At 43.3% G+C, this 14,760-nt stretch overlaps 1 protein-coding gene across 3 annotated transcripts in view; it reads right to left on the bottom strand.

The window, feature by feature from the left end:
• CD79A (CD79a molecule) overlaps positions 1-14,760 on the bottom strand; it is a 30,190-nt gene continuing 15,430 nt past the window's right edge. For 2 of the 3 annotated variants that reach the window (XM_083515992.1, XM_083515990.1), the window contains exons 2-5: positions 10,468-10,935; positions 4,644-4,762; positions 2,497-2,565; positions 1-1,633 (exon numbers count right to left, since the gene is read on the bottom strand). In XM_083515992.1, coding sequence (XP_083372118.1) covers positions 1,511-1,633; positions 2,497-2,565; positions 4,644-4,762; positions 10,468-10,935 — 779 coding nt within the window. In that variant the 3' untranslated portion in view covers positions 1-1,510. The remainder of the gene's footprint in view (positions 1,634-2,496; positions 2,566-4,643; positions 4,763-10,467; positions 10,936-14,760) is intronic. The other variant, XM_083515991.1, reaches the window with a different exon arrangement.

The following is a 14,760-nucleotide window of genomic DNA, read 5'->3' as shown; positions in this document are numbered from 1 at the left end:
TCTCATTTCATAATAGTGAAACATTTATTTTATTAACATCCCAGATGACAAAACATGAAAAAATAAGGAAATTTAGTCTGTCATTAAATTGAAATAGGATTACAAACTGTCTCCCATGCTAGGGCTTGGATCAAGAGTATTAATGGGGTCAACTACCCATTTCCCTGGGCACTGCTTCGACTCACCCACCTTTGGCAATCTTCTGTAATGCACAACCAGAGCTTCGTATGTCATGGTAAGAAGAGAGGGTCAGATGCCTATTTAGGGAAATAACCAAACACTGTGAAATGTCTGGTTATTTTTTTCATTGTCACCATGAAAACCTAAAACTCATTGGTTCTTCTAAGAGAGAGATACTCAACATAGTGTCCTCCATATGTTTTTGGACTATAACTCCAATCAATCCAGCCAACATAGACAATAGTAGGGGATAATGGGAATCATAGTTCTAAACATCTGGAGAGTATTACATTGGTTAACCCTATTACTTTTAGCCCAAGTCTCATTAGCTCTCTCCAGCTCTCCTTTGGTCTTTGAAGAAAGCAAGGGAGGTTCATAGTGCAATCTATCAAAAAAACCAAAACCCTACAATATTAACAATGTTACAACTTTTTCCTATACAAGAGTGGGAAAGCATACAAGTAGCAGATCAAAGATGAAGACAAATATAATATTGAAACAAAAGTTGCTTAGTTTTTCACCCATGATATGATTTCAGCCTTTTCCTGGCTTCTACCAAAGCAAATGTTGGATAAGCTCTCAGTTTTTTTTCTCCTATCTTGTGATTGAGGCAGTCTATGTACTATTTCTTTCTTCTTCATGTGTGTCTTGAAGCATTGTCCAATCAGCACCATATACAGCTGGATTTTGCTGCAAACCTATAGCCCAATTTCCTTCTGCCTTCAACAATGGGGGAAAAAATATACATTTGAACTGAACTGAATCTATTTCGGCATGCTTCCAAATCAGCTGCACTATAAATGGGTCTCTCTTAAACCCCAATTTCAGAAGGGAAAGTTGGAGCAGGCACAAGTTCTAAATGAATTAATCCTATAAGCTTCTCAGTTGTGCACCATTTGGTGAATACCACTGACGTGTTCTTTACATCTTGGAACAAATTTTCCTAGAAAAGGGGAGGGAAGCATCTCTTCCCAACAAGACCAAGAATGGAAAAGTGACTAGGAAGATGTCAAGTGAAAATAAAGTTAGTACTTGTCAGAATATTTTGTCTGGAAAACGAAAATGCCAGGAAACTTGTGTTGTTTACCCTCCTGCCAAATCTTTCACAAAGCCAGATCTTTCACAAAGTGGAATCAATAAGTTCTTCTCAGCCTTCTTATTGTAAACCTGACATAGTTATACAAGTGTGAGTATCCTGGAGAGAGGAGAATATAGAATCCTTCCACCCCTGCTCCTCAGCAGGATGAAGTGAGGGAGAATATTCAGGATTCAAAATGGGCTGTTTATACTATGTGCCTGGAAAGTGAATGCAAAGTGAAGTCCTTTTCTATCACGGTTTCTCTGGCTTCTCCAGCTGCAGATCAATCACTTTCACGTTCCCTATGTCCTGGTAGGTGGCCTGCAGCCCCCGTGAAATGTCCTCATACATGGAACAGTCATCCAAATTCAGTCCCTAGGAAGGGGAAACCAAAAAAGGTCAATCTCTGAAAGATAAGTCTATAAGTATGAATACTGATATAAAATGACAAAAAGGGGTTCACAGCGGGTGGCGCTATGGGTTAAACCACGGAGCCTAGGACTTGCTAATCAGAAGTTCGGCGGTTCGAATCCCCACAATGGAGTAAGCGCCCGTTGCTCAGTCCCTGATCCTGCCAACCTAGCAGTTCGAAAGCACGTCAAAGTGCAAGTAGATAAATAGGTACCGCTCTGGTGGGAAGGTAAAAGGCATTTCCGTGCGCTGCTCTGGTTCGCCAGAAGCGGCTTAGTCATTCTGGCCACATGACCCAGAAGCTGTACGCTGGCTCCCTCGGCCAATAAAGTGAGATGAGCGCCATAACCCCAGAGTCGGGTGGTACCTCTGGTTGTGAACGGGATCCGTTCCAGAGGCCCGTTCGCAACATGAGCAGAACGCAACCCGCGTCTGCGTGGGTCGCAATTCGCATGTGCGTGGCATCGTTTTGTGCATCTGTGCATGTAGCGAAACCCGGAAGTAACCTTTCCATTACTTCCGGGTCGCCGCGGCACGCAACCTAAAAACGCGCAACCTGAAGCAAACGTAACATGAGGTATGACTGTATTATGCATAAATATGTTTCGTTGCCCGGTGTTAGATTATGCTTCTGCAGAATACTGGCTGGGCTTCCTATTTCCAGTATCATATGAATACACCATGGTGTCTGTCTCCTTCAGCTTTGGAATTTTCCCACATTCTGCTGCACAGAAGCATGGGCGTAGCCAGGATTTTTCTTAACATTGTTATTTATGGGGGAGGGGCAGCTGCCAATCCCTTCCCCATGCCCAGTCTCCTGGAATTACCTCATATATGTTCTCCTCTTCATAAGCCTTCTTCTTGGCTTGTAAAAGGCGCTCGTTTTCCCATCTCTTCTGCAAAAAAAAAGAGAGAGAGAGAGAGAGAGAGAGAGAGAGAGAGAGAGAGAAGGAAAACACTATGAAAACAAGTGTGGAACATCAGGGTAGGCATCACTGGGCCTGCCAAAGCCCGCAGCCCAGTAGTGAGCCCAATGCCATTCTCTGGAGCTGCTCCTCAGTGATGCTGTCTGTTCATCTGCCCTCTAAGTGTGCAAACATAAGAATGAGATAATAGAGACAAAGTCTCTATGTGCTTTTCCTCCAAGTGGCTGGGCTTCCTGGGCTCCACCAAATTGGAGATGGTTCTTTGCTTAGCTGCATCAGTTTTTGGTGCATTTTACATGCTTTTAGGCCACAAACTCAGGCCACACACACACACCACACATTTAAAGCACTCTTCTGTCACTTTAACAGCCATGGCTTCCCCCAAAGACTCATGGGAACTGTAGTTAAGTGTGCCAAGAGTTGTTAGGAGACCCCTCACAGAGCTGCAATTCCCAGCACTCTTAACAAACTACAGTTACCAGGATTCTTTGAGGGAAGCCATGACTGTTAAAATGGTACAATAATGGCTTTTTTTTAAAAAAAAAAAAGTATGTTGTGGATGTAACCTTAAACCAGTATAACTGTCCTTCCCCCATTCAGAGTTGGGATTCGCTGAGGAAGCGAGAGGTGAGTTATAGCGAATTGTTGATTACCACTTCTTGCTAAATGACAATTACCAGTATTGAGAGGCTCATAATCTTGGTAGCCATTTACTGCTTAGATTTCATAGGTTCTCAATACGTTGGTCACAGTTAATGGTAACTAAGAAGTTGATCACAGAAGGGCATAACAATTAAATCAATTTTAGTTTAAGGGCCATTTCATAAAAACAAAAACTGGTCCTCAGCTGATTAGCACATGATAAAACTGAACACATGTTACGACATTCTCTCTGGCCATATGGAAAAGTAGTTGCATGAACTTTCTGTCATGTGTGATTGGGATGCATAGGTGAAACCCTACATCCTGGGTAGCTGTGTGTGACAGAGAAATAAAGAGGCCATTTCACCAAATTCCTAGTTGTAATTCACACAGCATTTGTAGATGGACAATTCTAGCTTATGTGAACTAGTCTTCAGTTAGCTGTGTAGATAAAACAACAAGTTTCAGATAAGTACCAGGGGCCAGGACATGGTCTAAAGGTGCATGATGTCATGGAAATGACGGAGAACGAAGGGGAAGAGGAGAGACCAGTAGAGGAAGGGGGGCAGGAAGTGGCAATGGAGGAAAGGAGGGAAACTCAGGAAGAGGGAAGGCTCTCTGATGTTGGAGCAGAGCCTCAACACCACACAGGAAGCTCTGGCATGGACGGCGAGGCAGTGCCGGTTCCATCTGATCAGGAAAGGAGAGTGTTAAAGAGGAGGGGGCAGAGACATCAAATGAGAATGCCTCGCCTCTTCTGCTGGAAAAGGGGCAGATGTAAGTCACTCCGAGAATCTGACCCAGAGGATTCGGATGCATAATTATGTGTGCTGCTTGTACATATGTAAAATAAAGGATGTATATATGTATCTCTGCGTGAGCAGAGGCATTTCTTGCAGAGAGCATTCATAAGCCATCACACATGACACAGCCACCTTGTTCTTGTCAGTGCTTGGATGGAAACCTACCTGAGACCCCTCTGTGTGCTTCCTTAAGTTTCATGACAGTGGAGAAGTGGGATGTCGATGTGATAAACATGTCACACAAGTCTTTTACTAAACGAACACAGCAAACAGCATTTTGTATTTTAGAGCCATCCACTTATTGTTCTCAGACAATCCCTTGGTACTTTTCTATAACTGACCCATGTGATTCCAGTGAAATGCCATTTGGGGAGAAACTCTTGTATTAGGCGATGATCTAGATGCTGTGCCTGTTGCTGGTGTACATGCTGATAAAAGGACAGTTTGCCTCTTTGGGGTAACAATCTACTCTTTAAAAATAGAAAAAAAGCAGAAGAAGATCTGGTGACTGGAAACTGTAGGCTGACAGATTCATTATGCACCATGCTCTCCCTGTCTGTCACCATGCGTACAAAGAATAGTCAGAGGGAAATAACAGCTCACCCTGAAGAGCAAAAAAAGACCAGGACCAATGGCACAGATGAGTAGCAGGAAACCCTCAGCTGTGATGATCTTATTTTTGACGCCTTCTGTCATGTTCAGGAAAGAGGCTGGTCGAGGCCCTAGAAGACAGTAAGCAGAAGAGTGTTTGATCCAGAAACCCCACAGCATCCCTAACTATTTTATCACTCTCTTGCAATCCCAGGTAAAACTACAAGTATGCAAAGAAAAATATGCACCCCAGGTATTATTGCATTAAGTGTCTTTGTTTGTATTGATTTACTCTGCCTGCCCTGCCACGGGTGGCGCTGTGGGTTAAACCACAGAGCCTAGGACTTGCCGATCAGAAGGTCGGCAGTTTGAATCCCTGTGATGAGGTGAGCTCCCGTTGCTCGGTCCCTGCTCCTGACAACCTAGCAGTTTGAAAGCACAAAGTGCAAGTAGATAAATAGGTACCGCTCCGGCGGGAAGGTAAACGGTATTTCTGTGCGCTGCTCTGGTTCCCCAGAAGTTGTACGCTGGCTCCCTTGGCCAATAAAGCGAGATGAGCGCTGCAACCCCAGAGTCGTCCGCGACTGGATCTAATGGTCAGGGGTCCCTTTACCTTACTCTGCCTGCCCTGCCACCTCTGCCACTGGCAGAGAAGTGGCACTGGCACCGATTTTGGGCAAGTACTCGCTATGAAATTGGCACCGATGCCAGCACTGCTTCTCCACAATGGTTCTGTTTGTACATTGCAGGGCCAAACCTACTCTCTGGATTTCTCCTTAAGATAAAATTTTTGGTGGCGGCTTCTGTGCCCCTTCACACATTCTGCAGAAAACTTTTTCCCATTTTGAAGCTTCAGGTTAAATGTTATGTTGTGCGGGCTGATAATACGTCACTTCACAGGCCAGTGGCAATTTCAGAAAGGAAATGAAAGTTCTTATTGACAAAACAAGGTTGTGGAGCATATTTACAAAAACTCTGATCAAGATACTGTCTGGCAGAAATATGAATTCTGCTCTGACTTATAACTCACTGGGTGTTTGGGAGCAACGCTAGTTGTAACACCTAGTTTACTTCTCAATGAAGCCTACCTAACAAAGTTGTTGTAATGATAAAATGTGGTTTAGGCTCCTTGGAAGAAGCCAGGGAGATAAACAATATCAATAATCTCATAACCCAGAACTCACCTGTATCAGTCCCTATTCCCTCTGAGCTTCTCCCTGGCACTACTCTAGCTACACTCCCATCTCTCTGGAAGAACCATCAACTTTAAGAATTCCATGCAGGAATCCTGTATAGATACTGTATTACCAGCCTGGCTTAGGTCTCTAGAAAATCCCCAGTCTGAAAAACTAAGCTGCTTCACTATAACCCATGAGTGCAGCTACTCAGAGCACACCCACTGAAATGAATGGGGATGACTAACTGCCCTGTTTAGGGAAGCTTTTAATGTTTGATGTATTATAGTATTTTAATATTTTTTTGGAAGCCACCCAGAGTGGCTGGGGAAGCCCAGCCAGATGGGCGGGGTATAAATAAATTATTATTATTATTATTATTATTATTATTATTATTATTATTATTATTAGTCCATTAATTTCATTTAGACTATTCTGTGTAGAACTTAGTTAAATACAACCCCACGTTCTTTTCCTTCTACATCTGGCACCAGGTATATATCTATTTAACCAAGTGGTAACTTTGCAAGTGGTTAACTTGTATTCCCCCTGCCAGGTGATGAGGAAAATCTAAACACATCTAAGCAGAAATCTGGGGAAGCAGGGAAATAATCATATTGTCTTCACCATTTGGCAGGCTACAGCAGAGAGTGGAAGAGAAAAAATGCACCTCTCTGAATTCTGCAATGTTGTTCCCCAGCCAAGCAATGTTTTAAAAATGCATCTACTAAGATAACGTGCACATAAGAATGCTTGTATAATGACAAAGATGCAGTATACTCCGGAAAATTACTTTGCAAAAATGGGAAAACCGCACATAAAGTGTGTATATTGGAAGAAAATTGCACCAAAACACTGGTGAAATTCATGAGGCCTTTTTCTAAAATGTGGAAATGTAGAGGGCAGGACTTAAAGACTAGAAAAAATAAGAAACTGAAACTTATATTGGCCCATGCCTAGTGTTGAGAAGCTATCAAGTGTCACCTGGCAGCAGCTGTTTAATCAGAAGGTGGAAGAGAAGAAACTCACTCCATCAACACAGCTGAGAGACTGGCATTTCTTGGTTTCTCCTCTCTCTGAAGTTTTCTACCACAGCAGGAACTAAGAACTCCTGTCTTGAGTGCTAGATTCCTCCTCCTGCCTCATCCATTTGTCATATCATTCTTGGTGCCTCCCTTTCCATGGAGGCGCAGGTTGCAGCAACAGCCAAGGCGACATTTTTCCATCTTTGCTGTATCAAGCAGTTGGTCCCTTACCTTCCCACCCTGACCTGGCCACAGTGATCCATGCGACGGTCACCTCCAGGCTTGACTACTGTAACTCGCTCTACGTGGGGCTGCCCTTGAAACTGTCCCAGAAACTCCAGTGGGTGCAGAATGCTGCAGCGAGGCTCCTCACAGAGTCTCTGCCATGGGAGCATATTCACCCAGTGCTTTACCAGTTGCACTGGCTCCCAGTGGAGTATCGGGTCAGGTTTAGGGTGCTGGTTTTGATCTTTAAAGCCCTATGTGGCCTAGGACCCTCATACTTACGGGACCGCCTCTCCTGGTATGCCTGGTAAGATCCATGAATAATAATAGCTTAAAGGTCCCAGGCCCTAAGGAAGCCAGACTATCCTCCACCAGGGCCAGGGCATTTTCAGTGATGGTTCCGACCTGGTGGAATGCTCTGTCCCATGAGACTAGGGCCCTGCTTCCTTCCGCAGGGTCTGTAAGACAGAGCTATTCCACCTGGCCTTCAATTTGAATTAGCCTGATCCTCTATTCCCTTTTCACTTTTCTCTCCTATGAAGAAACCCTTTCTGGGACCCCACATTTAAATGTTTCCCTGGCCTCCTTGCTGGCCCTAGTAGGACCAACTTGGCCAGTTAGCCCTAGTGATCATTTGATGTCTACTGAATGGGGTTTTTTTCCCCCTTCCCAAAATGACCCCTGAATTTTTGAATTTTATTGATATTGATGCTGCATTTTTATGTTGTATTTTATGCTGTTTTAAAGTCGCATTTTAATCAATGTTTTATATTTGCTGTTCTCCGCCCTGAGCCCGGTTTTTAAACCGGGAAGGGCAGGGTATAAATAAATTATTATTATTATTATTATTATTATTATTATTATTATTATTATTTCTAAATTATAACCCTGAGGGCAAGAGCTGTCTTGTTCCTATTGCTCTGGAAGCCTTTTTCATCCGAATGCATGCACACATTGCACACCCAACATAGAAAATTACCACTTGATAAAATGATGACCAGCATTTAATCTGCCATCACTTACAGGGGAAAGGGGGATAACTCCCTAACATTGTAACAACCACAACTTGTTGTTTTGCTGGCTCTAGACCACTGGTTTTCAACTGGTGGGTTGAGAAAAGATCAGAGATGGACCGTGGCAGCAACACCATACAAGTACATGGTAAATAAATAAATAAATAAATAAGAAATGGGTCCCCAAATGTCTGTTTGACTTAAAGGTGGGCCCTGAAGTCTGCTGCTCTACCAGGGTTTCCCAAATTTGGGTCTCCAGCTGCTGTTGGGCTACAACTCCCATCATCCCTAGCTAGCAGGGCCAGTGGTCAGGGATGATGGGAATTGTAGTCCAAAAACACCTGGAGACCCAAGTTTGGGAAACGCTGCTGTAGACAATGGGTAACAGCTGTAGCTCAGTGTAGGACATCTGCCTCTCTGGCCTTTCCATGTAGGGCTGAGATAGATTTCCTGCCTAATTAAAACCCTGCAATTGACTCTGCCAGTTTGCCAGCACTGTCCTCCTCTTCCTCTTCCGCTTCAACCTGATCATGTCTTTCTGGACTGTCTGATCTTAAGCTTCTGATATTTTCCAAATGGTGATTTGAAGGAAGGTGGTCTGGAAACGGCCAAACAGCAATATAATGACTATTAAGGCAAGATCAGAATTGAAACTTCTTTTTTTTGGGGGGGGGGATATGCCAAGAAACTTCTCGTATCTGATACATTCTAGCAAACATTTGAATTCATCATCTCCTAACCAGCCCCCTTCCCTCCAACTCTCCCAAATCTAGGTGCTGAAGGATTTTTGAAGGACAACATTAAGATGTGTAGCTGTTGAACACAGACTTCCTCACTCTATCAGCAAGACTTAAATTTTTCATTTTTAAAAGACCACCCCACTAGTATTAATATTAGTAATTTATGTATACCCCACCTTTTTCCCTGATGGGACTCAAGGTGTCTCTCAAAGAAATATCTCTCAATCCAAGACTGCAATCTTACGTAATTCAGAGGAAGCTCATTGAACACAGTGGTCCTTACGCCCAAGTCACTATTCACAGGTTTCAATAGTAAAATTTGTTTTATTTATCTAGTTTCCATAATCCTATTATTTCACCATGGAGCTGTGAGTTGAGTATGCAGGGGCTGTCTCTCATTTTATCCTTACATCTACAAGTTAGATTACACTGAAAAGACAGAGACTTGCCAAAAGAAGTTATCACTCATCAGGGTATTGAAACCCCAGTCCAAGTCTTGCATCGTCAATGGTTTTCCAAGTGTCAGGATTCAGAATCAGATATAAAACAACATTTCAAGGCCAATGTTGAAAATTAAACATAAAACAACAGTGAATATCTTGAGATATTTCTGATTTTCATATTGTATTTATTTCAGATCTATAATGAGATAAATTTTATTTTTGCAAAGTAGCTCCTAGGAAAGTTTTAGAGTTTAGAATTTAGTCATCTTATATTCTCTTCTGATATGCATTGGCCAATTACAAATTATTTTTCTTAAGGCATTTTTTTAAAAAACAACAACACACAAGCAAACCCCAAACTAACAGGTAAATGTAACTTCTGATACAGCCTATACGTACACCCTTCCCTCAGCTTGCCTGCTGATCCCAACACAGCTTGTGTGTGTGTGTGTGTGTGTGTGTGTGTGTGTGTGTGTGTAGAAATCCCATTGGCACCAATGGGCACTTTCCCCCTAAGTCTAATTGTTGCCCATTTTTGGTGGTGGTGGTGGGGGAGCAATTTTAGTTAGGATCACAGAATACAGGGAGTTATCTCTGCTTTCTCCAGCCAAAGTTCCGATGAGAATTGCACCCCCCCCCCAAAGGCATGGCAATAAGCATTGTGTGTGTGTGGGGGGGGGTTCTCTCACTAACTACTAAGCCTAATTGCCACACAAGCGGAGGTGTGTGGGTATTTTTGGTCATGATTAAGTGTGCCATTGTTAAGTTGTGGGTGAACATATCAGATGACACAGCGATTCTTCAAACACCTCTTGTTTATTCGCAGGCCAGAACGGAACTGACTGAAGGGTTCAGCCAACCTGCTTATATAGAGCTCCACTACAAAGCAACAGTAACAACATTCTGTAACTATCCAATCACTGAACGTCACTTTCTATTCCTTATTTGCATATGTGGAACTGAGTGAAAACTATCTACAGTATCCCCCTGCTGGCCCAGGGTGAGAACTTCAGTACATAACAGCCATGACTAATAATAATAACAACAACAATAATAATATATTATTTATACCCCGCCCATCTGGTTGAGTTTCCCCAGCCACTCTGGGTGGCTCCCAATCGAGTGTTAAAAACAATACAGCATACCCACAGACTTACCCACCCCAACTTTACAGATACCACCCCAACCCTATGGAGTCACAAGGTTCATACTCACTCCGGACCCAGAGGTACGTGCCACAAGACTGGCGTTGGCCGGTCGATGGAGCAGACACACAGCAATAGTACATGGCTGTGTCTTCCCTTTGGACTGAATGGAAGCTGAGCGTTGACAACCCTTGAGAAATGTCTTCCGTGATCTTCCGGCTGTCAGTCTCATTGACAGCAAAGCTTTCACTGCAGTTGGAGGAGCAAGTCTTTTTCCAAATGACTTTGGCCCCACTGGGGGCCTTGAACTTGCACTCTAGAGTGGCAGAAGACCCTTCGGTGGTTATGTAAGAGGGGCGTCCAGGCTCCACCGTCATGGACACATAGCCCACTGGTGTAGGCAGGGGGGCTGTTTTGGGGCGTTTTTTCTCAGTCGTAGGAGACAGAGTGGCTTCTGTTGTTCCAGAGCTGCTGGCATTTAGTGTGTCTGATGGTGAAATGGACTTGTCAACTGTGGTCTGGTTCCCACAAGCATAACCTGGAGAAGGGAGAAGGGAGAAGAAGTTTTGATGTCTACAAGTTGTAGAAAGAGCCATCTTCTTTTCTTTCTTTTTATGTGGAAATCTCCCTTTGTTTTATTTAGGGCAGTGGTTTTCAACCAGTGTGCTATGGTACCCTGGGTCAGGTGTGCCATGGGCAATACCGGCCTCCATCCCCCTTCCTTCCTTCCTTCCTTCCTTCCTTCCTTCCTTCCTTCCTTCCTTCCTTCCTTCCCTCCCTCCCTCCCTCCCTCCCTCCCTCCCATCTCTGAAATATTTCAGAAGTTTTAAAGGCCTGGGATATTTATCTTTTTAGAGTCTTTGCATAGCACCTATAGGATCAACTGGAAAAGGAGTTCCACAAATGGGCTGTCACTATCAAAAATGCTCACACTCCAATTATTTTTTATTAAAATTTGTGTACCGGCCTTTCATCCACAGATCTCTGGGATCTTTTCTATGAAGACAGAAGAGCACAGATGAGGATGTAAACAGATGTTGTTAACGTATGGGCAGATACTGAAGTCATAAATCAAAAAGGATTTTATTAGGTGAGTAGCAGTGGCTTGAATAGAGTTTGCAAACAGAACAAAAGAAAGCTAGTTCCAACATTCCTTAAGCCGTAGGAGTCATATTCTCAGGCCTACTTATTTAAAATACAACAAAATGGTGTATCTGGGAATTCAATCCCTCTTTCCAACATCTTTGAAGACTTAGCTACAAGTGGGGTTGGAAATATGTCAAGAGACCATCGGCTCACCAAACATTTGGGTTACCCTCCTCCTGCCCCAAGACAGAGAAAAAATGAGAATGTGTGCACACACTTTACTTTTCCAAATGGCCTGGGTAAAGGTCTGATCTAGTAGAATTAAATTTGCTAACAACAATAATTTTCCCAGTAGTGATGTATGGAAGTGAGAGCTGGACCATAAAGAAGGCTGGTCACCAAAGAATTGATGCTTTTGAATTATGGTGCTGGAAGAGACTCTTGAGAGTCCCATGGACTGCAAGAAGATCAAACCTATCCATTCCGAAGGAAATCAGCCCTGAGTGCTCACTGAAAGGACAGATCCTGAAGTTGAGGCTCCAATACTTTTGCCACCGAATGAGAAGAGAAGACTCCCTGGAAAAGACCCTGATGCCGGGAAAGATTGAGGGCAGAAGGAGACGGGGACGACAGAGGACAAGATGGTTGGACAGTGTTCTCAAAGCTACAAACATGAGTTTGACCAAACTACAGGAGGCTGTGGAAGACAGGAGTGCCTGGTGTGCTCTGGTCCATGGGGTCACAGAGAGTCGGATATGACTAAACGACTAAACAACAACAACAATAGTAGTAATGATATATTACTTGTTGCTCCAGCCACTTTAGTTGTGGTACCCCACCCAACACTCCATTAAATTAAAGCTTACGATGCACAGTAAAAATCTCAGATCTGCTTGTTGTCACCATGAAAACATTGATCCTGATGAATCTTCTTTACTTTTACTCTTTACTTTTACATAGGATGTCAACAAAACCACAAACCAATCATAGAATACATCTGTGGACACAGAGCTGACCTGGAACCAGGAGTGAAGGACCTTTTGGCCCACCAGATGCTTGTTGGACTCCAACTCCCATCAGCCCCTGCTAGCTTGGCCAATGGTCATGGATGATGGGAGTTGTGGTCTAGTGGAAGCAGGGATGGCCAAAGGTTCCCCAGCCCTGACCTAGACAAACCAGTGTTTGGTCTCAAAGTAAGGCAGTTCCTAGCTGCTAGCTTCGAACAGTCTTGATTAAATACATGCCACCATAAGTCATGGTTTATTTTTATTGATTGATGGAGATGGATACCTCTCACTACAGAGGGCATTCCATAAATGGGGAACCACCACTGAAAAGATCCTGCCACAAGTTGATTGTGAACTAACAGTGTGTTCAGGTAAATGCAGCCGTAGGACCAGAACTAAGTGGCACACATCTTTCCAGCATATGTGGGGGGCTTGTAAAAAAGAGTTCCGGTTTCGGACTGTGATCTTTTCAGAAATTACTAAAATGACTGGACAGCAGTCATTAGTCCTGTTAAACATGTTTGAGAACAATGGGGATTGTCACTTAAAACCTCGAATTGGCTATCTTCTTGCAGCTTCCCAGCCAGCTGTTGCTCAATATTGGAAGAACCTCCTAAAGGATGCCATGTTAGCTAACTGGTATAGCTAAGGTAAAGGTAAAGGACCCCATGATGGTTAAGTCTAGTCAAGGGCGAGTATGGGGTTGGGGCGCTCATCTCACTTTCAGGCTGAGGGAGCCTGCTTTTGTCCACAGACAGCTTTCCGAGTCATGTGGCCAACATGACTAAACCACTTCTGGCGCAACGGAACACCGTGATGGAAACCAGAGCGCACGGAAACGCCGTTTACCTTCCCACCGCAGCGGTACCTATTTATATACTTGCACTGGCGTGCTTTTGAACTGCTAAGTTGGCAGGAGCTGGGACAGAGCAACGGGAGCTCACTTCATCCCGGGGATTCGAACCGCCAACCTTCTGATCGGCAAACCCAAGAGGCTCAGTTATAAGATGGTTTGGCCAGGTGCTTGGGTGGAAAAATTAATTTAAAATCTATGTTTGGCTAAAGGAATGAAATTTAAAGATCCATTTGAGTCAGATTGACACAGTTTTGTTTCTTATGCAAGCAAAGATGGACTACAAAGACATATCCCAGCAGCATACAAAACTTTACGGTTGCTTTGAACATTGTGGGCTTGAATTTGGGTACTTCTTGATGGGTTGTACTGACCAGTTAATGTTCTTGTTTTGTTTTGTTTATTTTACTTTAGACTCCCCTTGTCTCCTGTATGAGATGAGGAATGGATTGTTCTGTACAGTACTTTTTAAATAGTGTTAATAATAAGAAAAAGAAAAAAGAAAAAAGAAAAAAAACTGCTAAGGGCTGGTTTCAGTGTATCTGAAGAAGTGTGCATGCACATGAAAGCTTATACCCAGAACAAACTTAGTTTGTCACTAAGGTGCTACTGGAGATAGATAGATAGACAGATAGATAGATAGATAGATAGATAGATAGATAGATAGATGAAAGATAGATATTGTGTCAGATCAACACGGCTACCTACCTGATGCTAAGGGCTGTCATTGAATCATTATGAGTTTGTGCAGAATTTGCTCATTTTTGCCTTATTTATATGGGATTGCATTTTTGATTGTAATGTTTGCTAATTTTTAATTATTATCATTATCATCATCATTATTATGAGCTGATTTGAACTCAACATTGTTACCAGAAAAGCAGAATACACCTATTAATGCAATCCTTAATTTAATGGTGGTTACATGAAGGACACCATGTGAAATCTATTATAATTTTAGCAGATCAGACTTTTGCCCGGACGTCGTGGAAAAGCAGAGAGTGGCCTGTCACTGACAGGAAAATGCCCCCTGTGTTTTTACAGAAGCCTAGATATTTAGCAGGTGACCATTTTCCTGATGTGCCACCTGCTGAATTTCTGCATGGCATCCAAGCTTACTGGGTTTGTTAAGAACAAAAGGGGGGGCAGCACTCAACCACCGACCCCCATTTTGAATTGCTGTTCCAGTAACAAGCTGTGTAATTTTCTCTCCCCCGTTCCTTCCCTTTCACTGAACCACATCTCCACTTCATGATGACACCCCCTCCCCGGCCATCTCTCAAGGGGTACCATGCTGGTTTTAGTTCCCTTTTCCTGCCCCTGTTGACAGGAAACAGAAGATAAGTTTTTTAAAATTTTATTTTCAAAAAGGGAACTTTGCAGGTAAGTGGGCCTTGTAGGGTGGGGTGGAACCTTA

The sequence above is a fragment of the Podarcis liolepis genome (genome assembly GCF_965112155.1).
Source record: "Podarcis liolepis genome assembly, chromosome: 7".
Lineage (NCBI taxonomy): Eukaryota > Metazoa > Chordata > Lepidosauria > Squamata > Lacertidae > Podarcis > Podarcis liolepis.
This window is presented reverse-complemented; position numbering and strand designations above follow the sequence as displayed.